The following is a 22,324-nucleotide window of genomic DNA, read 5'->3' on the forward strand; positions in this document are numbered from 1 at the left end:
TATATAGGATGATTTAAAATACAGCTACAGCTAATCATATCTTTCAGCATATAAATATCTTTCAGTGGGTCTCAGGGGCATTGCTCGGGGGAAAAAACACCAGACCGTAGCCATCAATCATCTTCTTTTTTTTTTTCTTGGTGCTATAGACAAAATGAAGTATCACAAAACAAATACAATGGCTCATTCATTCCTTGTTTTTATTTATTTTTAAATATGTTTGAATTTGTAATATTATACATTTACATTATAATGTAAATATATTAATGGTTAATACACTAACACTAACGTGTGAATTGATGGAAATTGAATGTAAATTTAACATTTTAGGGCAAAACACCAAATTTAGAGTAGTGGTAAGGGTTACCAGGGCCGGCCCTAGGGGTGTGCGAGCTGTGCGGCCGCACAGGGAGCCATGGAGCAGGGGGCGCCATGTGGCCGACACAGCTCACACATGGCCGGTGTCAGGGGAGCTAAAACAGGTACCCGGGTGGAGGATTAATTATTCTCCACCCAGGTCTATTTAACCCCTTAAGGACCAAACTTCTGGAATAAAAGGGAATCATGACATGTCACACATGTCATGTGTCCTTAAGGGGTTAAAAAAAACAAAAAAAAAACTGCGACAGGGCAGGGCTTAATGAGAGGTGGGGGTGGGGCTTATATATACCCAAAGCTGCACAGGAAGAGTGAAGAAGTCCCTGCTTCCAAAACAACCAACTGCATCCACTAGAAAGAGGTAAGTGTGTGTGTGACTGTTTGCCTGTTTGTGTGACTGCCTGTGTGTGTGACTGTCTGTCTGTGTAACTGCCTCTCTGTGTGTGTGACTGCCTGCCTGTGTGTGTGTGTGTGTGTGTGTGACTTTCTGCCTGTGTGTGACTGTCTGACTGTGTGTGTGTGTGACTGTCTGACTGTGTGTGTGTGACTGTCTGACTGTGTGTGACTCCAATTGTGTGTGTCGCTGTTCCAAGCAGTAAGGATTAGTGACGCTTTACATGCATCAGAGGCTGCCTGGATGGTAGAATATCTGGCCAAAGAAACTGCAAGCAGAACTGGTTAGTGAGCATTGCCAGGGAGACCTTTCTTAGTCTTCTCCTATGATGGTGACAGCTATTGGGACAGAAATTATCATCTATACAATTTTCTCTCAAGGGATTAATAATGTTAGGGCTTCCATTATAGCACCTCATTAATTATTAGACACACAAACATTGTCCTCCTGCTAAAGCCATCCAATGTTAGTTTAAGCCATTTCATAGATAGATAGCAAAATTATAGAATGTTTGCTGCTGATAATTTCTGTCCCAATAGCTGTCACCATGATAGGAAAAAACTAAGAAAGGTCTCCCTGGCAATGCTCACTAACCAGTTCTGCTTGTAGTGTCTTTGGCCATATATTCTACCATCCAACCAGTGATAGGTAGCCTCTGATGCATGTAAAGCATCACTAATCCTTACTGCTTGGAACAGAGAACTAGGTCATTGTTTGACTCTACAGGGACTTTACTTCTAGTTCATTCTGACTTTCTTTCAGGAATCTCAAAACAGTTATACTTTTTTTTTTTAAATCCCATTAAATCAGATGGGAAAGTTATACAATGGATATATACCGGGGAACTGTGAATTATGGGAAAATAATGCCGTTGTGTGGTTCTGAAAACATCATAATAAACCTCTATACGGCATGTTGAGTTGTTTAGGAATGTCTCCAGAACCCATAGCTACGGAGACAGAATCACACAGTGTAGCTTTATATGATTTATTGTATTCAGAACACTGTGTCTATAATAGAAGAATACTGTATAAATTCTCTAAAATAAGTAGTTGACGTGAGTTATGGTGTGCATTTGTATGCATATTACCAGGTTGTAATAAAAGTAGGGAAATTCATCAGTATGCACCGGAATAATTCATTATTTTTTCTTTATCTTTACATCACAATTCCTGTTTATAATGATAAAGGTGTTGCCATGAAAATAAAAAGTTAGGATATTTTTTAATGTTTGAAAGGTTAAGATAAGCAATCTTGAATTTTTGTCAACCATTCAAAAATAGCTTGTTGTTATGACTCACCGGCCAACTTAGAAACTTAAGACCAAAAAAAATAAATATTTGTAACTCGGTTCAACTGATTATTCTATCTGACTTGAAAATACCATCTCAAATTGAGCAAATCGGTTTACAAAAAGCTGCTGATTACTGAATAACCGCATTAGGATCAAGAGTATATAGCTCACTATTCACTGTATACCCAAAGGAGACATTTATATTCAAACTCCGGTGCTATTTTTAGGATACTACATTGCTGTTGATATCCAAGAAGAGCATATCATCATTTGTATAATTTTTGTCTTGCCACTCCTAGCTCTTCTAGCATGTTAACCACTAGACTTTCGCACAGTGGAAGAAATTGGTTCATATAGATAAAATAGCTTGGGTAGTCCGAAACTTGTTCATATGGTGTTTTTGGCTTGGACGCATTTTGTCCATGCAAATTATTCAGGACAAATAACTATTAAGCTAAACTAAAAAGATGTGAAAATGGGCAAATCAGTGTAATAAAAATTGTAACTAATATATATATTTTTTACAGTAACTGATAGGTGCATTTTTGATTTGCTGATTTACTGATTAACTGAGATGATGCAACCAATAGAGGAGCAGCAGCAGTGATTTGTTCCCCAATAGGTTTGAATAGGTGGTATTCCTGTCTGAGTAGAATGAATAGGTCTATAGCAAGACGTGATGTGATATATCACTAACAGAGAATCATTTTCTAACAATATATAAATATGTAATAGTGATATTTTTATTTCTCCTCCTTTTTTCCAACTATTGGTAATTAATTACAGGATCTGTGAATAAAATCCAAATTTAGTGGCTGTCCCCAAACCAGCAATCATTTTTTTTTTTTATCATCATTCATTTCTTTTTTTTTTTGGTGCCATGGATTGAACTCCGAATCAGGATGCAAATTAAACTGTTATTCAGTTGTCTATTTTGTTCATGATTCGTCCTTATGCTGTTTCAAAGTTAAAGAATTTGGTCAACCCGCTAGTCAGTAAACATATGGACAAATCGCATTTCATGGAAACCGAAAGCACAAGTCTATTAACCACCTATAATAATGAGGTAGACAAGTCATTGACATTTGCATAGTAAGTTTCCCTAAGACTGAATGGTGTTTTGTTTTTGAATCCTCACGTAAAATATTCCAGCATCCAATAAGAAACGAACGTATATATGTCTGTCCCAGAGCAGGAAGAATAATGAATTCTAAATATATCCCTGGAAAACAAGTGTCACTTAATGCTACGGATGAGCAGTCCATTTTATGGAAGTTAATTTGCAGAATTCAAGCTGTTCGTGCAGTTAAATACAATTCATATACTTTATATGTAGTTGTTTAACCCCTTAAGGACACATGACATGTGTGACATGTCATGATTCCCTTTTATTCCAGAAGTTTGGTCATTAAGGGGTTAAGGACACTGATATTTGTCTTGTGAATGAAAAATGTATTTAATTATTTTGGTAAATAAACGTAAACAAGAAAACCAATCTATTCTAATCATTAATCCACAATCATGCAGGAAAAAGTCAGGTCTCTACTAAAAGATACCATTAGACTCGTACTGTCTACAAAATATATTTTCTTTGCTTAATTAGGTTTAACTACCTATTTAATATAGTGAATTACACCTTATGGTAAGGGTTACACAATTTTCAGAAATCCCAAATATTTTTATTTTCCAATTACATAGTTCATTTATGAACTAAACCAGTTGTAGTTCAAGCTGCTTTGCAACATTCAATTTCCTGTTATGGATTTAGTGATCACTATGGCTAACAGAGCTGAATTGAGAAAATCAATATAATTCAATATACAAGCTTTGATTTTGATCATATTTTCACTTTAGCAATTCATGGTTTTGCTAAATATTTTATTCATGGGTTCAATACAATCAATTTATTTTCTTTACTTCACTTTGATATAATAAACAATTCAATTACATTTAGTGAATGGTTCATATAAATCCCACATCCTTATTCTATAATGGACAAATGGTGACACCTATACAGGGAAAGCAGACTCAACATTCATTCTGTGGTGCATTCTATGGTGTTCCATCAACTTTGCCAGATAAGAAATCTATAATGAGGGATCTATATTGTCAGTTATATTCAATCTATCAGCAGTCAATAACCTGACAGGGAACAAGCTTCCCTTTTAAATTAATGCACTTGAGTGTGAATATCACTGACTATACAAAGTACCATTCCACACCAGGAACATATAAGAAGGTTGTTTTGGGTGTGTAGGTAGGTATTACTTGGTAGGGAAAATCTCAAAGTATTGATATATATATATTACTATTTTGAAGGCAGTCCTGTTTGAAATACATTAACACTGCCAAGGACTTTAAATTCTTCTAAAACATAATCTTGCACCTTCAGAAATTCATAGCCTAAAAGTGGATCACAGAAAAATAGGTAACTAAAAACCTCCATTTGTTTAAAAATACATAGGGATGTGGAAACAGCGCAGGTAACTTTTTTCTTTGGTTTTTACTATATGTATTTTGGTTGATGTGTACTATGGTCATTGCTGCCGTCCAGGAGTAATGGGAGTTTGAGCGCAGGACTTGTTTCTTTGTATTTGTATTCACTTTTGTATCACACAGCTAGATTAAAATGCTGCTGCCCATCCCATGTGTTCCCTATTAAGGGTTAATAAGTATATAGGGGTGTATATAAAAAATACCCCTTTCTGTCTCATTAGAGATATGTTTGCCAGAAGCTCAAGGAAGCAAGGTGAATGGTTAAAGTTAGGACCCCCGTAAGAGGTCTGCCTTGACGTGGCAGGTTGGCATACCCTCTCATGGCCATTGGAGGTAACTAAAAACCTCCATTTGTATAAAAATACATAGGGATGTGGAAAGAGCGCAGGTAACTTTTTTCTTCGGTTTTCCCAAAAAAATAAATGATTGATGGAAAAAAATTAGGGCTAGGGAATAAAAATGAGTAAAACAGCAGGGGCGTACCATGGGGTTGGTGAAACCAGCACCCGCCAGGGATGCAGGCTGAGGGAGGGGGGGGGGGAAATCAAGTGTCAGTGTGAAAGGTGATTTTGGGAAGCTCCTCCCCCTCCTTCCGTTCTGCGAAGGAGCGCCAGGTGTCACGTGACTTCCTGGCTCTCAGTGTGAGAGCGCGACACCAGCGAGAGGCCACCCCCTTCCCTGCTCTAACAGGTAAAATGACAGGGGAGGAGGGCATGGGCAGAGACAAGAGACAGGGGAGGGGGCAGGCCCGGAGGGGGCAGATCTCCCTCACCGGCCCAGAGACACTAAGATGCGGCCGCCGGCGTGGGAGGGAAGAGAGGACCGGCGGAGCTCTAGCCAGCAGCTCCGCCGGGTCCTCTCGCGAGGTCTGAGCGTTGCCGCCAAGGGCACTGGAGACCCTAGGTACGCCTCTGTAAAACAGGAGATAAAAGGAGGAGCAGTAAATGTGTTTTATATATATATTTTTCACTGCTCCCCCTCTGGTTTCCTCTATTGGTTACTATTTTAGCATGAATTATTTTTTTTCTGTTATGTTACATTGCAGCACACTGGCTGGTTTTTATGCCTTTTTTTTTTGTTTTGTTCTTCTGACATTAAGAACTGACATTCAGCCTTAATTCTGGTGTTCCAAAATATTTTCTCCTTTGATCCTGGTTATCACTGTGAGTCTTTCATCTCCTTCATATTTTTTTTCCAACTCTGCATTTTACTGCCAAGAAGTATTTAATTAGGAATACAGGTAGATTCAGTCCAAAATATGGGAACTGCAATGAGTAATTTTGTTATAACCTAGTGATGAAGCATTTTTCCTGATGGAAGGAAACATAATAAGATATTTTCCTGTAACATTACTGAGGCTGTCTGTCTGATTGTGCTTCGAGTGACTAAGGACATCTGGACAACCCACAATCTACTACTATAGAGCTATGCAAAGGAGCAAGAAGGTCCACCTGTGACACAGAGCTCCTTGATCTATCTTTTTGGACCATCATACTGTGTGTATCTCAGTAGGATCAATTTGGAAATTTGAAAATGGTTTCTGGAGATAACAAAATAAGGAAATAGTGTTGGCCCATTGTGTGGTTCACTGAATCCGTTTTATCTGTAAAATGAAAGGTTCTGGAAATCTCCTGCCTCCTCTGAAGATGCTGTCAGCATTGGTACCTACATGGAACCATACACATGCCAAGATGCCAAGATCATTTTTAGGTTTGATGGGTAATTTCTGTGTCAGTTTCAGAAAAGAAAAAAAAATAAGAATTTCAATCTGTTCTTGATTAAATACAGCTTCAATTTTTTATTCAGTATGAGCTGTTAGGAAATAATAAGGAATGTAAAATGAAATAATGAATGCCATTCACAGAGCAGTTAGTCGACTCATGCTTTATTGTACGTTCTATTAATCTACCATCAGCTATGAAGTGGGTGTATGTTCTTTGGGAAAAAAAATATCTGATCTAGCCAATATGTTGTTAAAATGGATGATGGTAAATCTGTTTTTAATATTAAATGACAAGCATTTCAGAACCTAATAACAAAAATGCTATATTTTCTGCAATAAAAAGAAGATAAAAAATAAAATCTGATACAGCGTAGTTCCATTTGTTACCATTATGTGAATAGCCTATCGATCATGTGACAGTTTATACATAATAAATATACATATTTTTTTTAAAAACAGCATCTATACACCAAGTGTAGCATGTTTTTTCTCTTGGTGCCAGAGCACATCCATTTAAAACATGTACACATACACAAACAGTCAAACAGAGGGTATTACATATAAACAAAAAACTAAATGAGATATAGTGGCACAGGAGAGGGCCGTACGTAGACACAGACGCACAGGCGGTCAGAGGTAGGGCAATAAATGGTGATATATGAGGAAAAAGTTAATAAAGATATACAGATAAGGGAGGATAGACTGATAGGTATAAGAGAAACTCTCTCTCAAATTCAGTCCATACCATTTACGTGCGCTTTCAACTTTTGCATTAAGGAACAAGAACATTTATCTTAAAAGTGGAAAATATTTTGACATATAATCAAATCTGTATGTAATTCATTTTTCTTACAGGACTGTCAATGGTTTCAAGTTCTGTAATTATCTCAAAATGTATGTATACGCAGACACAGACACACAGACACACAGACACATGCATGTATATTTGTATACATTTACCTTGTGCCCCACATAATTCAAGGTCCAAACGTGAATTAACATTGTAAGTAGTAAAGCAAGAAAGTACCCACTTACCTTTTCAGTGCAGAGATCCACACATTTGTCCACGGACATGTTCAACAAAGTGCTGCTAACAGGGAGGGCCAGAGAAAGCGATACATTGTCTGGTCGGTGAAAACATCCTCGAAAGATGGCACTACCATCTGCTTTCAGAAACAAAGAGATAGCAAGTCAGCCACGTACACGGCCACAATGCATCCATTACACATTCTCATCAGCCTTATACATTACAACACGTTTCTACTAAAATAAGAAATGCTAAAACTAACATTTTGGTGTGCATTTATATGGATCAGGTGATCTATTTATATGGATCATGAGATGGTAAATAGATAGCAAATGTGCACAGGGCATTTATGCTATTTAGTTCATATGTCTGGATTTATTAAACAACGCTGGTCCACAATTATGTAGTTTAGAGGTGTGTATATATATATATTTGTGTACGGGATTATGGAAGGGGCGCACAATAAACTGTGTGTAATTTAATATATGGAAGTCGGTTGAGGTGTGCCGAAACCGACGTGAGGTTAGGCCTGCAAAAGAGGGCCCACCCAGGTATAATGATATATGAAGAGGGTGTGGTGGGAGGGAATTTCCGAAATCGTCGCAGACAGGTGAGTAAGGGGATTTGCTGGGTTTAAATAGCCATCAAAATCCCTCCCACAATTTCAGGCATACGCCTTCTATTTGTGTACGGGATTATGGAAGGGGCGCACAATAAACTGTGTGTAATTTAATATATGGAAGTCGGTTGAGGTGTGCCGAAACCGACGTGAGGTTAGGCCTGCAAAAGAGGGCCAAAAAGTGTGTGACATTAATTAAATATAACAAAACATTTAGACATATTATAGAAAGCGAGCCTGATTTCTTTCTGGATTTGGAATGAACCGGTTGTAAGCCGAGGACTTCCAGCGACCCATCTTCTCTACAAGATGAGTTGGAACTGGATGACTTGAGGCTGCTGTGGCGGCCCTAACACAGAATGAATGTACCGAGAAGGAACTACGGATGGAGGCCAAGACTAACAAACAAGGAGCGAATGTATGGCATGAACTGTTTGAGAGATGTGGCAAAAATTGTACGAGCAACCATTATAATCGGAACGCATTTAGCATCTAGAACCACATACAATACATACACATATCGTAAGCCGTAGAGTACGTTTGCTTAGTATTAGTGGACAAATCTTACCTGCATAGGCTCTAGCTACAGGCATGATTGATACCTTTTTTGACCTGCAGAGGAAAACTGGACTGTGTGTTCTTTATCTCAACCGTTACGTTTAAGCAATGTCCGACTTCAGGACTTCGGAAGTGGCTAAAGCGGAGGAAACTGCAGGGGGACTTGAGACGTCAGGGTTAGCGTTTATTAAAGATAATACGATACCTGGAGCTAGTTCTTGTAGCATGCTGTGAGGAGGAAGGAAACGTAATAGGTTTAAATTATGCGAAACTCAGAAGCTCATTGAGCTTTCTCGTGTAGTAGAGCTGCTAGCTAATGGGAACCAATAGGTGAAGATAAGGACTATCCCGTAAGAGTTGAGGCCGTGCCAGTAGCCCTGTGTTTGAGAGAAGCCCTACCTACGATTTAGGCCATGTGGACTTGTACCATCTAAGCGCGGCAGGGTATTAACCTCTTGTGGAAAAGCGTTAACCTGACCGAACGCGTGCGATTACCTGCATAAACCATAGCGAGAAAGGACTGTAACAGGCGCCTGAAGAAACTGCCGTGACGTGAATCGAAGAATAGAATGCAAAACCGTGACCCACCGTAGGGAAATGTTTGCACGAGAGGGGAACCTGAAGAGGAGCTTTGACAAAATTTGAAGATGATATGTGTTCGTATAGCAAGTACCCTATAGCAGCTACTTGGTAGGCATGAGATCGTGAAAGATCGTACAACAGGATGCGTAAGGTGTCACGCCTTAAATTAAACATCCAGCATGACCGAAAGTAACTCCCTATGGACTACTTAAGCTTACATAAAGAGAAGCGTGAACGACGACAAATGCGTGATAAATGAAATGACTGCGCATGGAGGACCCTGTGAACGTCAGGCGTGCAGACAAGTCCCTAATTAGTAGATAAGGATCCGAATGGTATTTGTTTGGCCAAAAAGAAGGCGGAGTGATGCCTCGGTGTTCGATATGCAACAGGTGGGAATTCCGTTCACCCGGACCGATCAGATCGCTAAAGCTTGTCCTGCATAGGTCGTATAAGCTACGCCGACGTGAAAACTGAGTGATAGTATGAGTCGATAAACGGTAATTGAGAACTCAGCGAACCGAAGTGCCCCCAAAACGTTGTGAAGAAATAAACGGTATATCCGTGATACATGAGTCCGGAAGCAGTCACTGTACGTCATGTCCGCGCCTGGAGGACCCGACGATGGTCCGATACGAGGCCAAATCTGTACGACGTGCAATGCTGAGGGCAACGTGAGACCCAACATACCAATTTGACTGAATATAAGCAAGAAATGCCCGAAGCATATTGTTGGAGGAACCGCTGGTCTTGGAGTTTCCAAGCTTGGACTGGGCACGTAGTGTACGTGGTACCTAAGGATCGCCAGTGAGCGACAGGTTGGGGTAACATGTATATGTATGAATAAATACATACAACCATCCATACACAGGTGACCTCGAACAGCTAGCACTAAGCGTCTAGCAGACCCATTGCCCGTAAGAGATAACGTATCGAAAGCACCGGAGTAGCCGAGTATGATAGTCCTGAAAAATCGTTTTGCACCAATGTAGGAGTATGTAACGCACGAACGAAACAAAGGCGGGAAATAAAGCGCTAGGATACTTGAAGCGGTTATGGAGCGATTCTGCTTGACGGGTCTGGGGTGTGCCTCCCCCCCCCCCCCAGCTTGCTAGGAGCGCGAGCGCGAGTGCGTGTGTGCTGGCCGACTAGCTAGTGCCGCGATGCGGCGAAACGATTACACTAGGTTGGTGACAGGTGAGGCCCTGCTAGTTGCCAAGCGGCTTGAGAGGCTCTATCTATGCGTTGGCGCGAGGGGGCAGCGTGGCCACTGAATGAGGTGGCGGGGTGTCGGCCTCTCGGTGACAGTTAACATAAGATAGACTGGGAGTGACAGATGAGGCCCTCTCTATGCCACAATGCGAGGCGACTAACTATGATTTGGCCCGAGGGGCATAGTACCTCCGAGTATGAGGATGGGTGTTGGCCTCGCGGGACCACTAACCTATGGCGAAGAAGCCAGGGGAAATAACAACTAGTGGACACCTAGGAACCTAACAGCCAGCAGTAGCTAACTAAGATGGAAGGTCGGGTAGTGAGAGAGGACATGCTACAGAGCGAAACGTGGGTAGCGATGAGGAAGGATCGTACGTTCTGAGCGAAACTGGAGTGCCCAGCGAGCATGTGGGGACCGGATGGTCGGGACGTATGAACTAGAATGCGTGTATGATCGTATGTATGGCCCTCGGGGCTCATGGTGCCAGACCGTGGCCTTGAGTCGACATGCAATGCGAATAAACGTGTATATCAGTTGTCGTAATACATATATGTTCCCCAGAACTGCAATATGAAAGTAGACGCATTTGTCCAATAACGCAAGTGCTGGTCTGCGTAGGAGTACGCCGGGTTTTACACTTAACGCAAATTGCCGCACTGACTGAGGATGAATTAGGGCTGGTAGAGACAACGCACCGCGTGCTGTGTACCCACATCGCTTAGAAGACCCTCACAAACGATGAGCAGGTGAAAGAAAGTCGGAATAGCCAATTAACCAAAAATTCAGCCATAAGCAAATGAGCAGGCAAATGTCCGAAACCGCCAATGCGTGTCCCTGTATATCTGTATGTCAGTGTGCATATCTGCGTATGAATGCGTACGTGAACGTCAGGGATAATGTATTAATATAAACACGGAATCATTATATCATTATAAATTTTTTTTTTTTTTTTTTTTTTTTTTTTAGTGTGTAGAGAGCTTTAATTATGCAATTTGTGTAATGCGGCCCTGGACAGAGGGAAATAAAATCAAAACTGCGGACGAAATGGTAAACTTGGGTAGAGGCAGAAGTGAGCTGTAGTGCAACGATAATGGCTTCAGCGTCTACCTGGAATCATGTCAGTAATGGAGAGATTAATAAGACATGGGGGTGTCAAGCTGCACGCACCAGATGCTATTGAATTTAACCAGAATTCCCTGCCAGCGGTGGGCGTGCTGAGGATTATAGGAGTTGAAGGAGCACAGCATCCGGTGTAAAATCTCAGGTATAAGGAATTAGTTAGTATAAAAGGAGAATATCTATGCAGCGCACAAACAATGCGCAGAACACATTCATAAAACGTGCCCATATGCAATTGAAGACACAGCTAGAGGGCTGTACATATTATAATGAGCACCCCAGGTCCTTTAAAAGCTTGTCTGTGTGTGCAGGGATGAGTTTAAATAATGGGGGCTGGGTGGAGGAGGGTTAAATGATTAATACAATTAGAACTAATCCTTGTGGTGCCGCCAATGAAGTACTGAAATAACCCTATGCATCGCTAACCCATTGCTAGGGGTACTTTATAGAACAGGTACAGCGTATTAGACGAAATTTAACTGCCCTTTAACTGTAACCAATTGGTGTTAAAGTAATAACTCACAAGTATCCCAGGTATTGGGTCTCGAGGCCACCTCCTGTCCTCCTGATGGCACTGCTTATTGTTCGTGGTTCAGCCTGTGTAAATTGTTTGTGTTTGTTTGTTACAAAAATAGTTATCCATAAATAAATTAAACAAAAAGTTTCAGAAAAAAAAAAAAAAAAGTCCGAAAATAGATTGTTTCAGATTTGAAATCGAAGATAAAGTCGTGTTCTTTAAACAGGACATTCTGACACTGATTGGCAATAGCTCTGCGAGGTAGGTAACCCAGACACCCAGAGAGTCGCCCTGTTTCCTAACGCCAGTAGCAGCGGCACCTGTCATGTAAAAAGGATATGGTGGTGCGGGAAGCTAAACGGAGCAATTCACGTCGGGGAATGAAACTGCGAACGGAACGTATGTGGAAAGGAAGATTAATACGGATGGACTCACGGTTAGAGGCGAACCGCCGAAAGGACTCCATGCGGAAGAAAGACGCTCACGAAAACCGGCGGGCTGCGTACGAGCGTCGCGGCAGATTGACGTCAGAGGTCTGTGAAAACGGAAATGAAAGCGAATTTCCGAAATCGTCGCAGACAGGTGAGTAAGGGGATTTGCTGGGTTTAAATAGCCATCAAAATCCCTCCCACAATTTCAGGCATACGCCTTCTATATATATATATTACAGAATCCAGCGCACTCGCATATTTACTAAACAATGATTTCAAATCTTAGCGATTGTAATAGTTTTATTTAAAAACACCTCACCTAGGCAAAAAATAATGGGGGTTTAGTTGCATTATATGATCATATATTGCATAAGCCTGCCACAACATCAATGAACCCCATTCTTGGCAGGTCCTACTCTAGCAGCCTAATGCTTGCTCTTATGAGATTTATCCACTTACTTGGGAAATACTTCCTCTCTGGGACTCTCTGCAACTCAAGGCTAAATAGGGTCCTGGAATGAGGCACCTGTGACAGGGAAGGGTTCAAAACCAAGGAGTTGCTCTGGACTCCCAAATATGTATATTTCTCTCAGTTCTGTGTTTTGCTCGTGCGATATCAGAGGCTCTGGAGATAAGTCATTGAGCCTCCAACTGCATTTCCATTAATTAGATTTGATGAGTGGGATTTTTAAATTAAGACAGCGGCCAGGGCCGCCACCAGAAATTTTGGGGCCCCTAACTGAGCTCAGGGTCTGGGCCCCTGGGGGCCCACCTCCAAAGCCGCCCACAGAGTCCGCCTCCAAATCCCGCCCACATGAATACACACACAGACACAAACACATTCACTGATACAAAAGGATACAGATACATACACACAGACACACACACACTGATACATACTAACAGACACACATACTGATACGCATGTAGGCATACATACCGACACACACATACTGAGACATACACACATATACAGACACACAGGCGTACATAGTGACAGACACATACTAACATACATACAGACACACATGCATAAGGACATACAGACACAGACACATTCATAATGACATACAGACAGACATTCATACTGACATACACACATTCATACTGACATGCAGACATACATACACTGACATTCATACACACATAATGACATGCATACAGATAGACATACATACAGACATACATTCATACAGACACTGACATTCATACATACACACATTCATAATGACATACAGACATACATTCATACATACATTCATACAAACAGACATACACACATTCATAATGACATACAGACATACATTCATACATACATTCATACAAACAGACATACACACATTCATAATGACATGTAGACATACATACACTGACATTCATACACACATAATGACATGCATACAGATAGACATACATGCATACAGACATACATACAGATATACATACAGACATACATAGTTACATACATACATTCATACTGGCATACATACATTCATACAGACACTGACATCCATACATACACACATTCATAATGACATGCAGACATACACACAGACAGACCTACACACAGACAGACCTACACACAGACAGACATACACACAGACAGACACACACACAGACATACATACACACAGACAGACATACAGACAGACATACACACAGACAGACATACGTACACACAGACATACATACACACAGACAGACAGACAGACAGACATACAGACATACCGACATACATACATACACACAGCTCATTTTCCAGCCACCCTCCTGTTTCTTACCTTGTCTTTGCAGGAGGGTGGCTGGCTGGGGCTGATGGGACTGGCAGTCGGCTGGCTCTCCCTCTTCATGTCGGGCGCGAGCACTCCTCCTGCGCGGAGTGAGCTGGGAGGAAGTGACCACTTCCTCCCAGCAGCACTTGTGCTGCGGCGGCATTTTTTTTTTTTAAAGGGGCCTGGTCTCGCTATACCACGGCCGCAGCGCTGACCGGGCCCCTGAAGATATGGGGCCCATCGGGTGGCCCTAAGTGCATAGGCCACCCGATGGGCCCCATCAGCGTGCGGGCGTTGGTGCAACTGCACCGGCGGCAGTTCCGCCAGTACACGTGGGGGCCGGGCCCCCCACGGCCGCTGGGCCCGTGACAACCGTTATGGTTGTCACCCCCTGATGGTGGCCCTGACAGCGGCCATACAGTCGTGACAAACCCATTCACATTTTCTCTCTCAGCAATAGATAGATAGATAGATAAAGCTCATTGCAAAATGCCATTTGATTATTTAGCTTATAATTAAGTTACAAATCACTCTATTATTATATATTGCTTGTTTCTGCAACATCAAACTACCAAGACGTATAGCCAAAATAAGAATGAATTATTGAATAAGGTAATCGGGCTATTTTATTTTGTAAAATTATGAAATATTGCAACAATGGAATTATAAACAACCTCATTAAACACAAGGCCTTAGGGCAAAGAGAGACAAAGGCAAGCTACAATTTACTATTACAGGTTGTATTTCCCTACAGTCTTGTTTTAAGTGACACATTTTTAAAAATGATTTATCCCACCTTCTATGGCAGGGTTACAAAAGATTGCTGGTAATATTATGTGACTATTCCCAAAATGTTCAGTGTAGCCTTTCAAGTTGCTGAAGAAAAATATGGATAGTAAATATTTGAGACTAAATGGCTCCCTGCAGGGGTGTCCTCAGGGCTGACCTTAAAGGAACACTATAGTCACCAAAACAACTTTAGCTTAAAATGCTGTTTTGGTGTATAGATCACTCTCTTGCAGTCACATTGCTTGATTTCATAGACATGATATATACAACAAAACAGCTTAATTTTGCTAAAGTTGTTTTGTGACTATAGTGTCTCTTTAAGATATTAACACTGTAGGAGTATGTAGTGAGGGAAATAGAATTAATAAGTACAAAACATAAAACGATATTTATATTCAAGTACTAAGAAATACACTGATATCACCCAAACCATCCCATCCCAAGAAACAAATTATAAGAATATAGGGTTAGAGGACAACACAACACTTCAAGATGCAGACACAGGCACACACATATATATTTTTTTCTATGTGTTGCATAGGTGGCTACTACTTAAATGAACACTCTGAACACCATAATAACTTTATATCAATTAAGTTGTTATAGTACATCAAGATTATGGGTGCCATCTTTAATGTTAATGTCTTGGAATGTGCACTATTCTCAGTCTATTGCTGGCCTCCCTTTGAATAACATACATTAGAAAAGGACATATGGTGCTTGTTTCTGCACTGAACATGAGGCCAATAGACACAGGGGGCTGTAGAACTGGCATAATCTACAGCAATTTGGGGATAAAACATTTGAAAAATGTTTAACCCCTAACGATATAACTGTTCCTAGAACTTACAGGTACCATAACAACTTCATTGAGAAAAACCTGTTATGGCACTTGGAGTGCTCCTTTAAGTGCACCAGCATATGTGATGTCGTGCATACATACATGTGTATGTATATCTAGCAACGTTTCACAGACAATGTGTTGCATGCAATAATATCAGTTAATTGCCCATTTTCTATGAAAAACTGGTCTTTACAAGTAATCTGTATGACTCATCTCTATTACAAATTTGTGCCAGCGTCTTCAACTGACTAAAAGTGAGTGCTCGACACACTCATCTTATTGTTAGTGTGTACTGTAACGGACCGTTTCAGCAGACAAGGGGTTAAAATCCATTTAGGCGATAATCCCCTTTTCACAGACAGGCACAGCTACTGTAAAACTCACGAATTGGATACAAGGGAATAAGGTAGCACTCCAAACTCCCGAACAGGAACCTCACGAATAGCTGCTAACAGACGAACAGGAAAAGCTCCCAAGCGGCTTACACTCCTGGCAGTCAGTCCCTATCAGCATACAGTGAATCCCCCCAAGAACGAGACAAGGCTCCGTGTTGAGGGTCAAGCAGTGATCTGTTTATTGAGGGCTACCTGCCCCTGTATTTATGTAGGTCTCCCACCTGGTGGACACTCCCCTAGGGGACCAAATGGAAGACTGTGACAACGGACAGACAAGTACCAATTACAGACATACAGCAGTAAAACATCCCCACAATGCATCCTGGTTTCCTCCCATCTGCCCTGGAGAAGTAATTCAATTATCTCCCAGGACAAAGGAAAAACTCCATTACACACGTGGGGACACAAAGACAGACTATCACTTTAAAGACACATTTTATACATAAAGACACATTTTATACATAAAACACAGACATGTAACATATCCCCAGATAGCTCAGGTCTGAGTGCACATTATTAGGTGAATGGCACTCAGACCACACAAATACAGTTTAATTGCCATGGAGCCAAAGTCTTTAATTACACTAATATGCTCCATGGCATGGCTATCTGGGTTAAAACATTCCTCCAACATAAAATACCGAATTTCCATGCATTCACCAAATCCATACAAATTAGAACCAGGGGCTGGAGGTTCAGCGGTGCCTGCACGTAAAAGTGTCCGATTTTGGTGCATGAAAGCCGGGCAGAAAAGCGCTGGCTGCCCGGGGAGCTCCAGAACACCGCCACCTAGCGGCCGCTAAGTGTAACAGCGGCCACCCAGTAACAATCAATTAAGCTGAGGTTAACGGCAGCTTCAGGGAGGTAAATTAGCAGCACACTCCAGCTCCTGGGTGGCCAATTAACGGCGCCGGCAGGCTTCCCACGGCTCTGGGAAGGTTGCAAACAGGCTGTTTGTTCGGTAGATAGAATCTACCGAACGGCTGGGCAGAAAGGGAGAAATAAATCCTTCTGCACAGTAAAATTAACCCTTTAGCTGCCGGTCCATAATCCAAAGGCAGCAGGCGGGCGACCAGGCTCCTCCAATGCAATGTGGCGAGATTGGTCTCGTCACATGTACCACCCAGTATTTAAGTTCACTTTCTGTCAACAAGCATCAAATAATTAATTTTGTCTACCAACTGAGCTTTATAAATTCATGCCCTCTTTATCTAGTTTATACCAAACAAATTTGACAATCATTTGTTCAAACCATACTTTAGCAGAAAGTCATGTTACCCGCATTTGTCTTTGTTTGTACTAAATATCCTTACGTAATACTTATATTTATGTCATATAACCCCAGTCTTATTCCTATTAAGCCACCCAACACCACCAACCCAAATGGGCTGGAAGAAGAATTAGTATTTATACTACACAAACTAGCATCTGACAACATCCGTAAGATAGTGAATTTTTGTCAGATATTTGGATCATAAAGCTATGTTTTCTCTGCATTAGGAAAATGTTTTTGTATCTGTGGACCATGTAACATCCCCTGTACTCAAGCTGGCGGTCTGCCGATCTGCCACCGCTCCCACGCTGTCAGAGGCTCCAGTAAGCCTCTTGGACTCCGGTTGTTGTGGGTCCACCCCTTTTTATGTAGTCACAGAAGCTCTAATCAATAGAGCTCAGCACACTTGCACATTTTGCACAAACATAAAAATTCAGTTTGCCCAAGGCACAGTGCCCTGTTGTGGTTCCTAGTATCTTTAGTGTCCCAATAGCTCTTTCTTCTGTCCTTTTGGTAACTTTGATACTTAACCTGGCTTATTATCGACTATTCTGGTTTCTGCTTTTCCTGACTCGGCTTCATTCCTCGTAATTTGTATTTCTGGCTTTCCTTGACCTCGGCTTGTTTTTGACGTTTCTTGTAGTTTTCTCTATATTCCGGCCACTCTAAGGAATGGCTTAGGGACTTTCTGTCTGTCTCTGTTTCTACTAGTGGGTTTTCACTCTGCGTGCTGGGTTAATCATTATAGACCAGAACTATCAGAAGGGCTTTAGATGCCTGTGGTTTCAAAGTCCTTGCCTATAGATGAACAGCTTTTATAAAACTTTCTAAAAGCTACTATTGATTTCTTATTATAGAAATAATGTATGTTTTTTTTTTTATCTAACAAAGAAGTGTTACACAGTTTTATCAAATTTTTATTTGTGTAAAAGGATGGGCCAATTTGCTTCAGTAGAGCGGTTTTGCTAGAAATTTAAATTATCGGAAAGAGGGTGCAGACCTCAAACTTGTTCATATTATTTTCTTAACCCATGCTCTATTCTGAGCCTCTATACCTAACCTATATTCTTTGTTCTTTTGGTTTTTGGTACTGAATTTCAAGATTTATAGGTACAAGTTTGGACTGAAATGTTAAACCTTGAAAGCTGTCTTTATCCTGTTTGAGAAAAAAAAAAGCAGCTATTTTTCATCACAAGTCCACTGGCGTGCACGCTCTTCTGTAAAATATGTTCTTGGCCAGAGGAGCACTGCAGCTGTTTGAAGGTTTGAAGTGTGAGTGTGTGGTCCTTGCTGTGTATACACACATCTGATTGTTTGTCTTTATATTTTATCTATTTGTTCATAAAATAATTGATAAAGAAGAGTCAATCATAACAAAATATTGGATCTTTTGAACACACTTTCAAGGTTCTATAATGGCAAGAAAGCAGTAAAAGTTTTAGAAAAAAAAGTAGTAACAAATAAACTTATAGGATACATAATAACTTGTCATACTAATGACATTATTTATTTATTGTCATGACCATGGATGAGAAGGAGATATATATAAGTGTAAGTTGATTGTCCATGTTCTCATGGAATAAAAAAAATATATATTTTAGCTCCCCAGTAAATCCATATAAATGCTTTTTTTGGGGGGTAGATTAAAGACTCTTTAATAATATTTACTATAAGTAATGGAGCGATTAGGATAGCATTAACGTCTATCCATGAGATATTTAGCAGGATGCTCCTCCATCACTCATTCTTCCATGGAATCAAACTTGCTCATGGCTATCTATCTTATTATGGAACAACGTGGTTGAAACTCCTAGTTTTTCAAACTATGAAAAACCATTGTCTGTTAGATGCAGAAGTACTGACCAAGACTTTGTATTTTTTAGTCCTATAAGAAGGAAATTGTGGAAAATTCCAACAGCCATACAGTATTCTTCTAACTGCTCCTGGAATTTAATTGCATTGTACTATTATGTACAAATGCAGACGTGAAATGGTCTCCCCCAAACCTTACTTATTTTCACCCTTACAATTAGAAATTAGAAAATGGAATAGTATAATGCAACACCTACTCGTTTAATATAGCAATGCTGCTTTTGTTGCCTTTTTTTTTTCTTCAAATACATTTATTTGTGTTTCCAGTTAACTTTGTTGTCCTATTATCTTTTTGGTAATAACTCAAGATAAAGCAATATTGCAGTCCATACTGTAATATGTGTAATATGTGTCTCTTATTCTTTATGAGCAACATATGCTGGGACTACAAACATATATAAAAGGATACCTATTACAAGTACAATACGTCTTTGACTACAGATCTGAGGTAGGCATTAGGTATAAGAGAAAATATATACAGTCATTGTCCAGGATCCACCCACATGTGTCAATAATGGCAACTGTGTTTAACCCCTTAAGGACACATGACATGTGTGACACGTCATGATTCCATTTTATTCCAGAAGTTTGGTCCTTAAGGGGTTAAACTGAGCAAAAATTACCTTATCACTTCAATCTGTAAGAGTCTTATTGAATTTGTTTTAAATTGATTTGATGATACTACATCTTTTTCACTGATTATTTTACACAAATCCATAAAAGGGGAGACTAGTACTAATAAACATAAAATTAAATCCACACACTGAATAATGAGACAACGTCACTGTAAGAAGCAATGGAGATATTCCCTCTGCCCAATGAGGGGCTTGTCACTAGAATGACTCTAGCTATCATTAGTGATTACCTGCAGTTTCCATGCTACAAAATGTAACGTAACATTTAACGACTGGTAATCATCTGTTGTTAAACGTTTTAACGTCTCCCATAGAGGTTAATAGGAGCCAATAAATACTAAGTAACACCAGGTTCCCATGGTAGATGGTAGAAATTATCACCATGCCAGATGCAGTCACTAGCTCACTAAACTTTACATCTTGCTCAGCTAGGTGTAAAGATGAAAGTACAAGCTAGCTTAAGAAAAAATGCAATATGTCATGTATTATTATTTTTTTCTTGAATTCATTTTAAGGTAACCTTTTAGAATGTCCTGTAAGGGTTGCTATGACAACAGTAACATGTTTATAGTATCTTATAGCGTTGCTACGGCAAAATCTACACATTTCTGATATCTTTCTAGAGTTTCAATGGCAAAAAAAAATAACTAATAAAGAATAACTAAGTTGTGATGAAGTTATTAAGTTTGAATACACTAAATTATAAAATATTAAGCTCATGTATACATTATTCACTAGCAGTGATTGGATTGCTATTACTTTGTGTAACGTTTCGCCGAATGGTTCACGGAATATCGTCGTTTTTGTGGCGAAATTGGTCCCATAGGAATGAATGGCAAAATGTTCAAAACTAGAGTGGGAGCTGACAAAAGCTGAAAAATCAGGACATGATTTCTAAACTGCCACCACTCCCTCATTTTCAAGCCCACCTACACAAATCTTATATCAAAATGTTCAGCTATCCCTGCTGCCACTAAAAAGCCATAGTCCTGATAGTTTTCACAATATGACCATTTGTTTGCATTGACATTCATTGAAACTCCACTCTAGCCAGCTCAGAATTGAAGGGCAATTTCTAAACTGCGACTGTGCCTTCATTTTTAATACTTCAGAGACATACTATGCATGAAAATGTAGGTCTGGGTCTTGTGATTCTCACAATATAACACTCTTCACTGCAGGATGTACTTTTTTTTTTAAATACAACCGTTTGAAGATGGCAACCGCCAAAATACTCTGACCTGTGCCAGGCTGGAACAGCAAGTAATGTCATAGACAGGGCCTTTTGTACACCTGCTAATGTTTTTATAAATGTATGTTTTAATGTAACTGTGAAGCACTTTGGGCAACAACGTTGCATTTAAATGTGCTATATAAACTGGTGGAGGCAAGAACACTTCAAACAATTTCCCCAGAAATTGTAGCTTTTCTAGTTGTAATTACATTTCTGTTATTTGTACACTAGGTAAAATGTGTTTGAAGCATGGAGACACAAAGTTTCTTTGTATGTTTTATTTTTGAAAGTGTATAAAGAACCTTATAACGTAACCATAAAAAAGCTATGTTATATTAAGAATACATCAGTGTTGCTATCAAGAACATGGTGTAAATAACACAAAGTGTGCTATTTTGATAATCAATAAATACAAACGTTGCATGTGTAGCTTCATAACACAAATTCTATGTGACTAGAAATTAATAAAAATTACAAATTTAAACATAATTCAAATCTGTGAATTCACTGTGTTCTGTATTAATCATAAATCAGGCTGATAAATGATTGACAATTTATTATTCAAATGCACTCATCTTATCCATTTAGACGTACAGTGGCCTTGACACTATATTATACATAAATATTCCTCTGTGATTGACAATGAACCTGCTCAGTCTTTGCACGGTGATGCATATCTGATCCAAGTCACATTACATTTATCCCCATTCAAAATACCTTAATAGTCTCAATATGTTAATTGACCTAAGTTTCATTTCTAAAATTTAACCATGTGCTAATGAGCTGTGCATGTCTTTGGGCTTAATATTAAGGATGACTGCATAGCTAGAATATATAATCAGACAGCAAATTCACAGAGGATCTAGGATGTCAGGCACTGTACGTTACATAAATAATCATTTTTATTCATCAAAGAAAAATTAAAGTCATGTTGAAATGCAGTGTCAATTGTGTCACATAAAGGTTAATATCCTAGACTGGTCACTTAATGAGCTAACACCCTTTTCATTCATAATTTGAAAAGTACATTACCATTACAGAGTAAAGTGTTTTTAATTCTAACATTAATATCAATCAAGGTTACTTAGTCTTGTCAAAATGTGATGTGTAATAGATGTATATTTGGCAGACTTTAATCCATTTAAAAAAAATAATA

General features: G+C 39.7%; 1 protein-coding gene across 4 annotated transcripts in view; it reads right to left on the reverse strand.

Moving 5' to 3' along the window:
* WSCD2 (WSC domain containing 2) overlaps positions 1-22,324 on the reverse strand; it is a 326,034-nt gene that overhangs the window by 77,079 nt on the left and 226,631 nt on the right. For all 4 annotated transcript variants that reach the window (XM_063454212.1, XM_063454209.1, XM_063454210.1 and 1 more), the window contains one exon: positions 7,321-7,448. In XM_063454212.1, the coding sequence (XP_063310282.1) occupies positions 7,321-7,448 (128 nt within the window). The remainder of the gene's footprint in view (positions 1-7,320; positions 7,449-22,324) is intronic.

This window comes from Pelobates fuscus, chromosome 5 (assembly GCF_036172605.1).
Source record: "Pelobates fuscus isolate aPelFus1 chromosome 5, aPelFus1.pri, whole genome shotgun sequence".
NCBI classification, from domain to species: domain Eukaryota; kingdom Metazoa; phylum Chordata; class Amphibia; order Anura; family Pelobatidae; genus Pelobates; species Pelobates fuscus.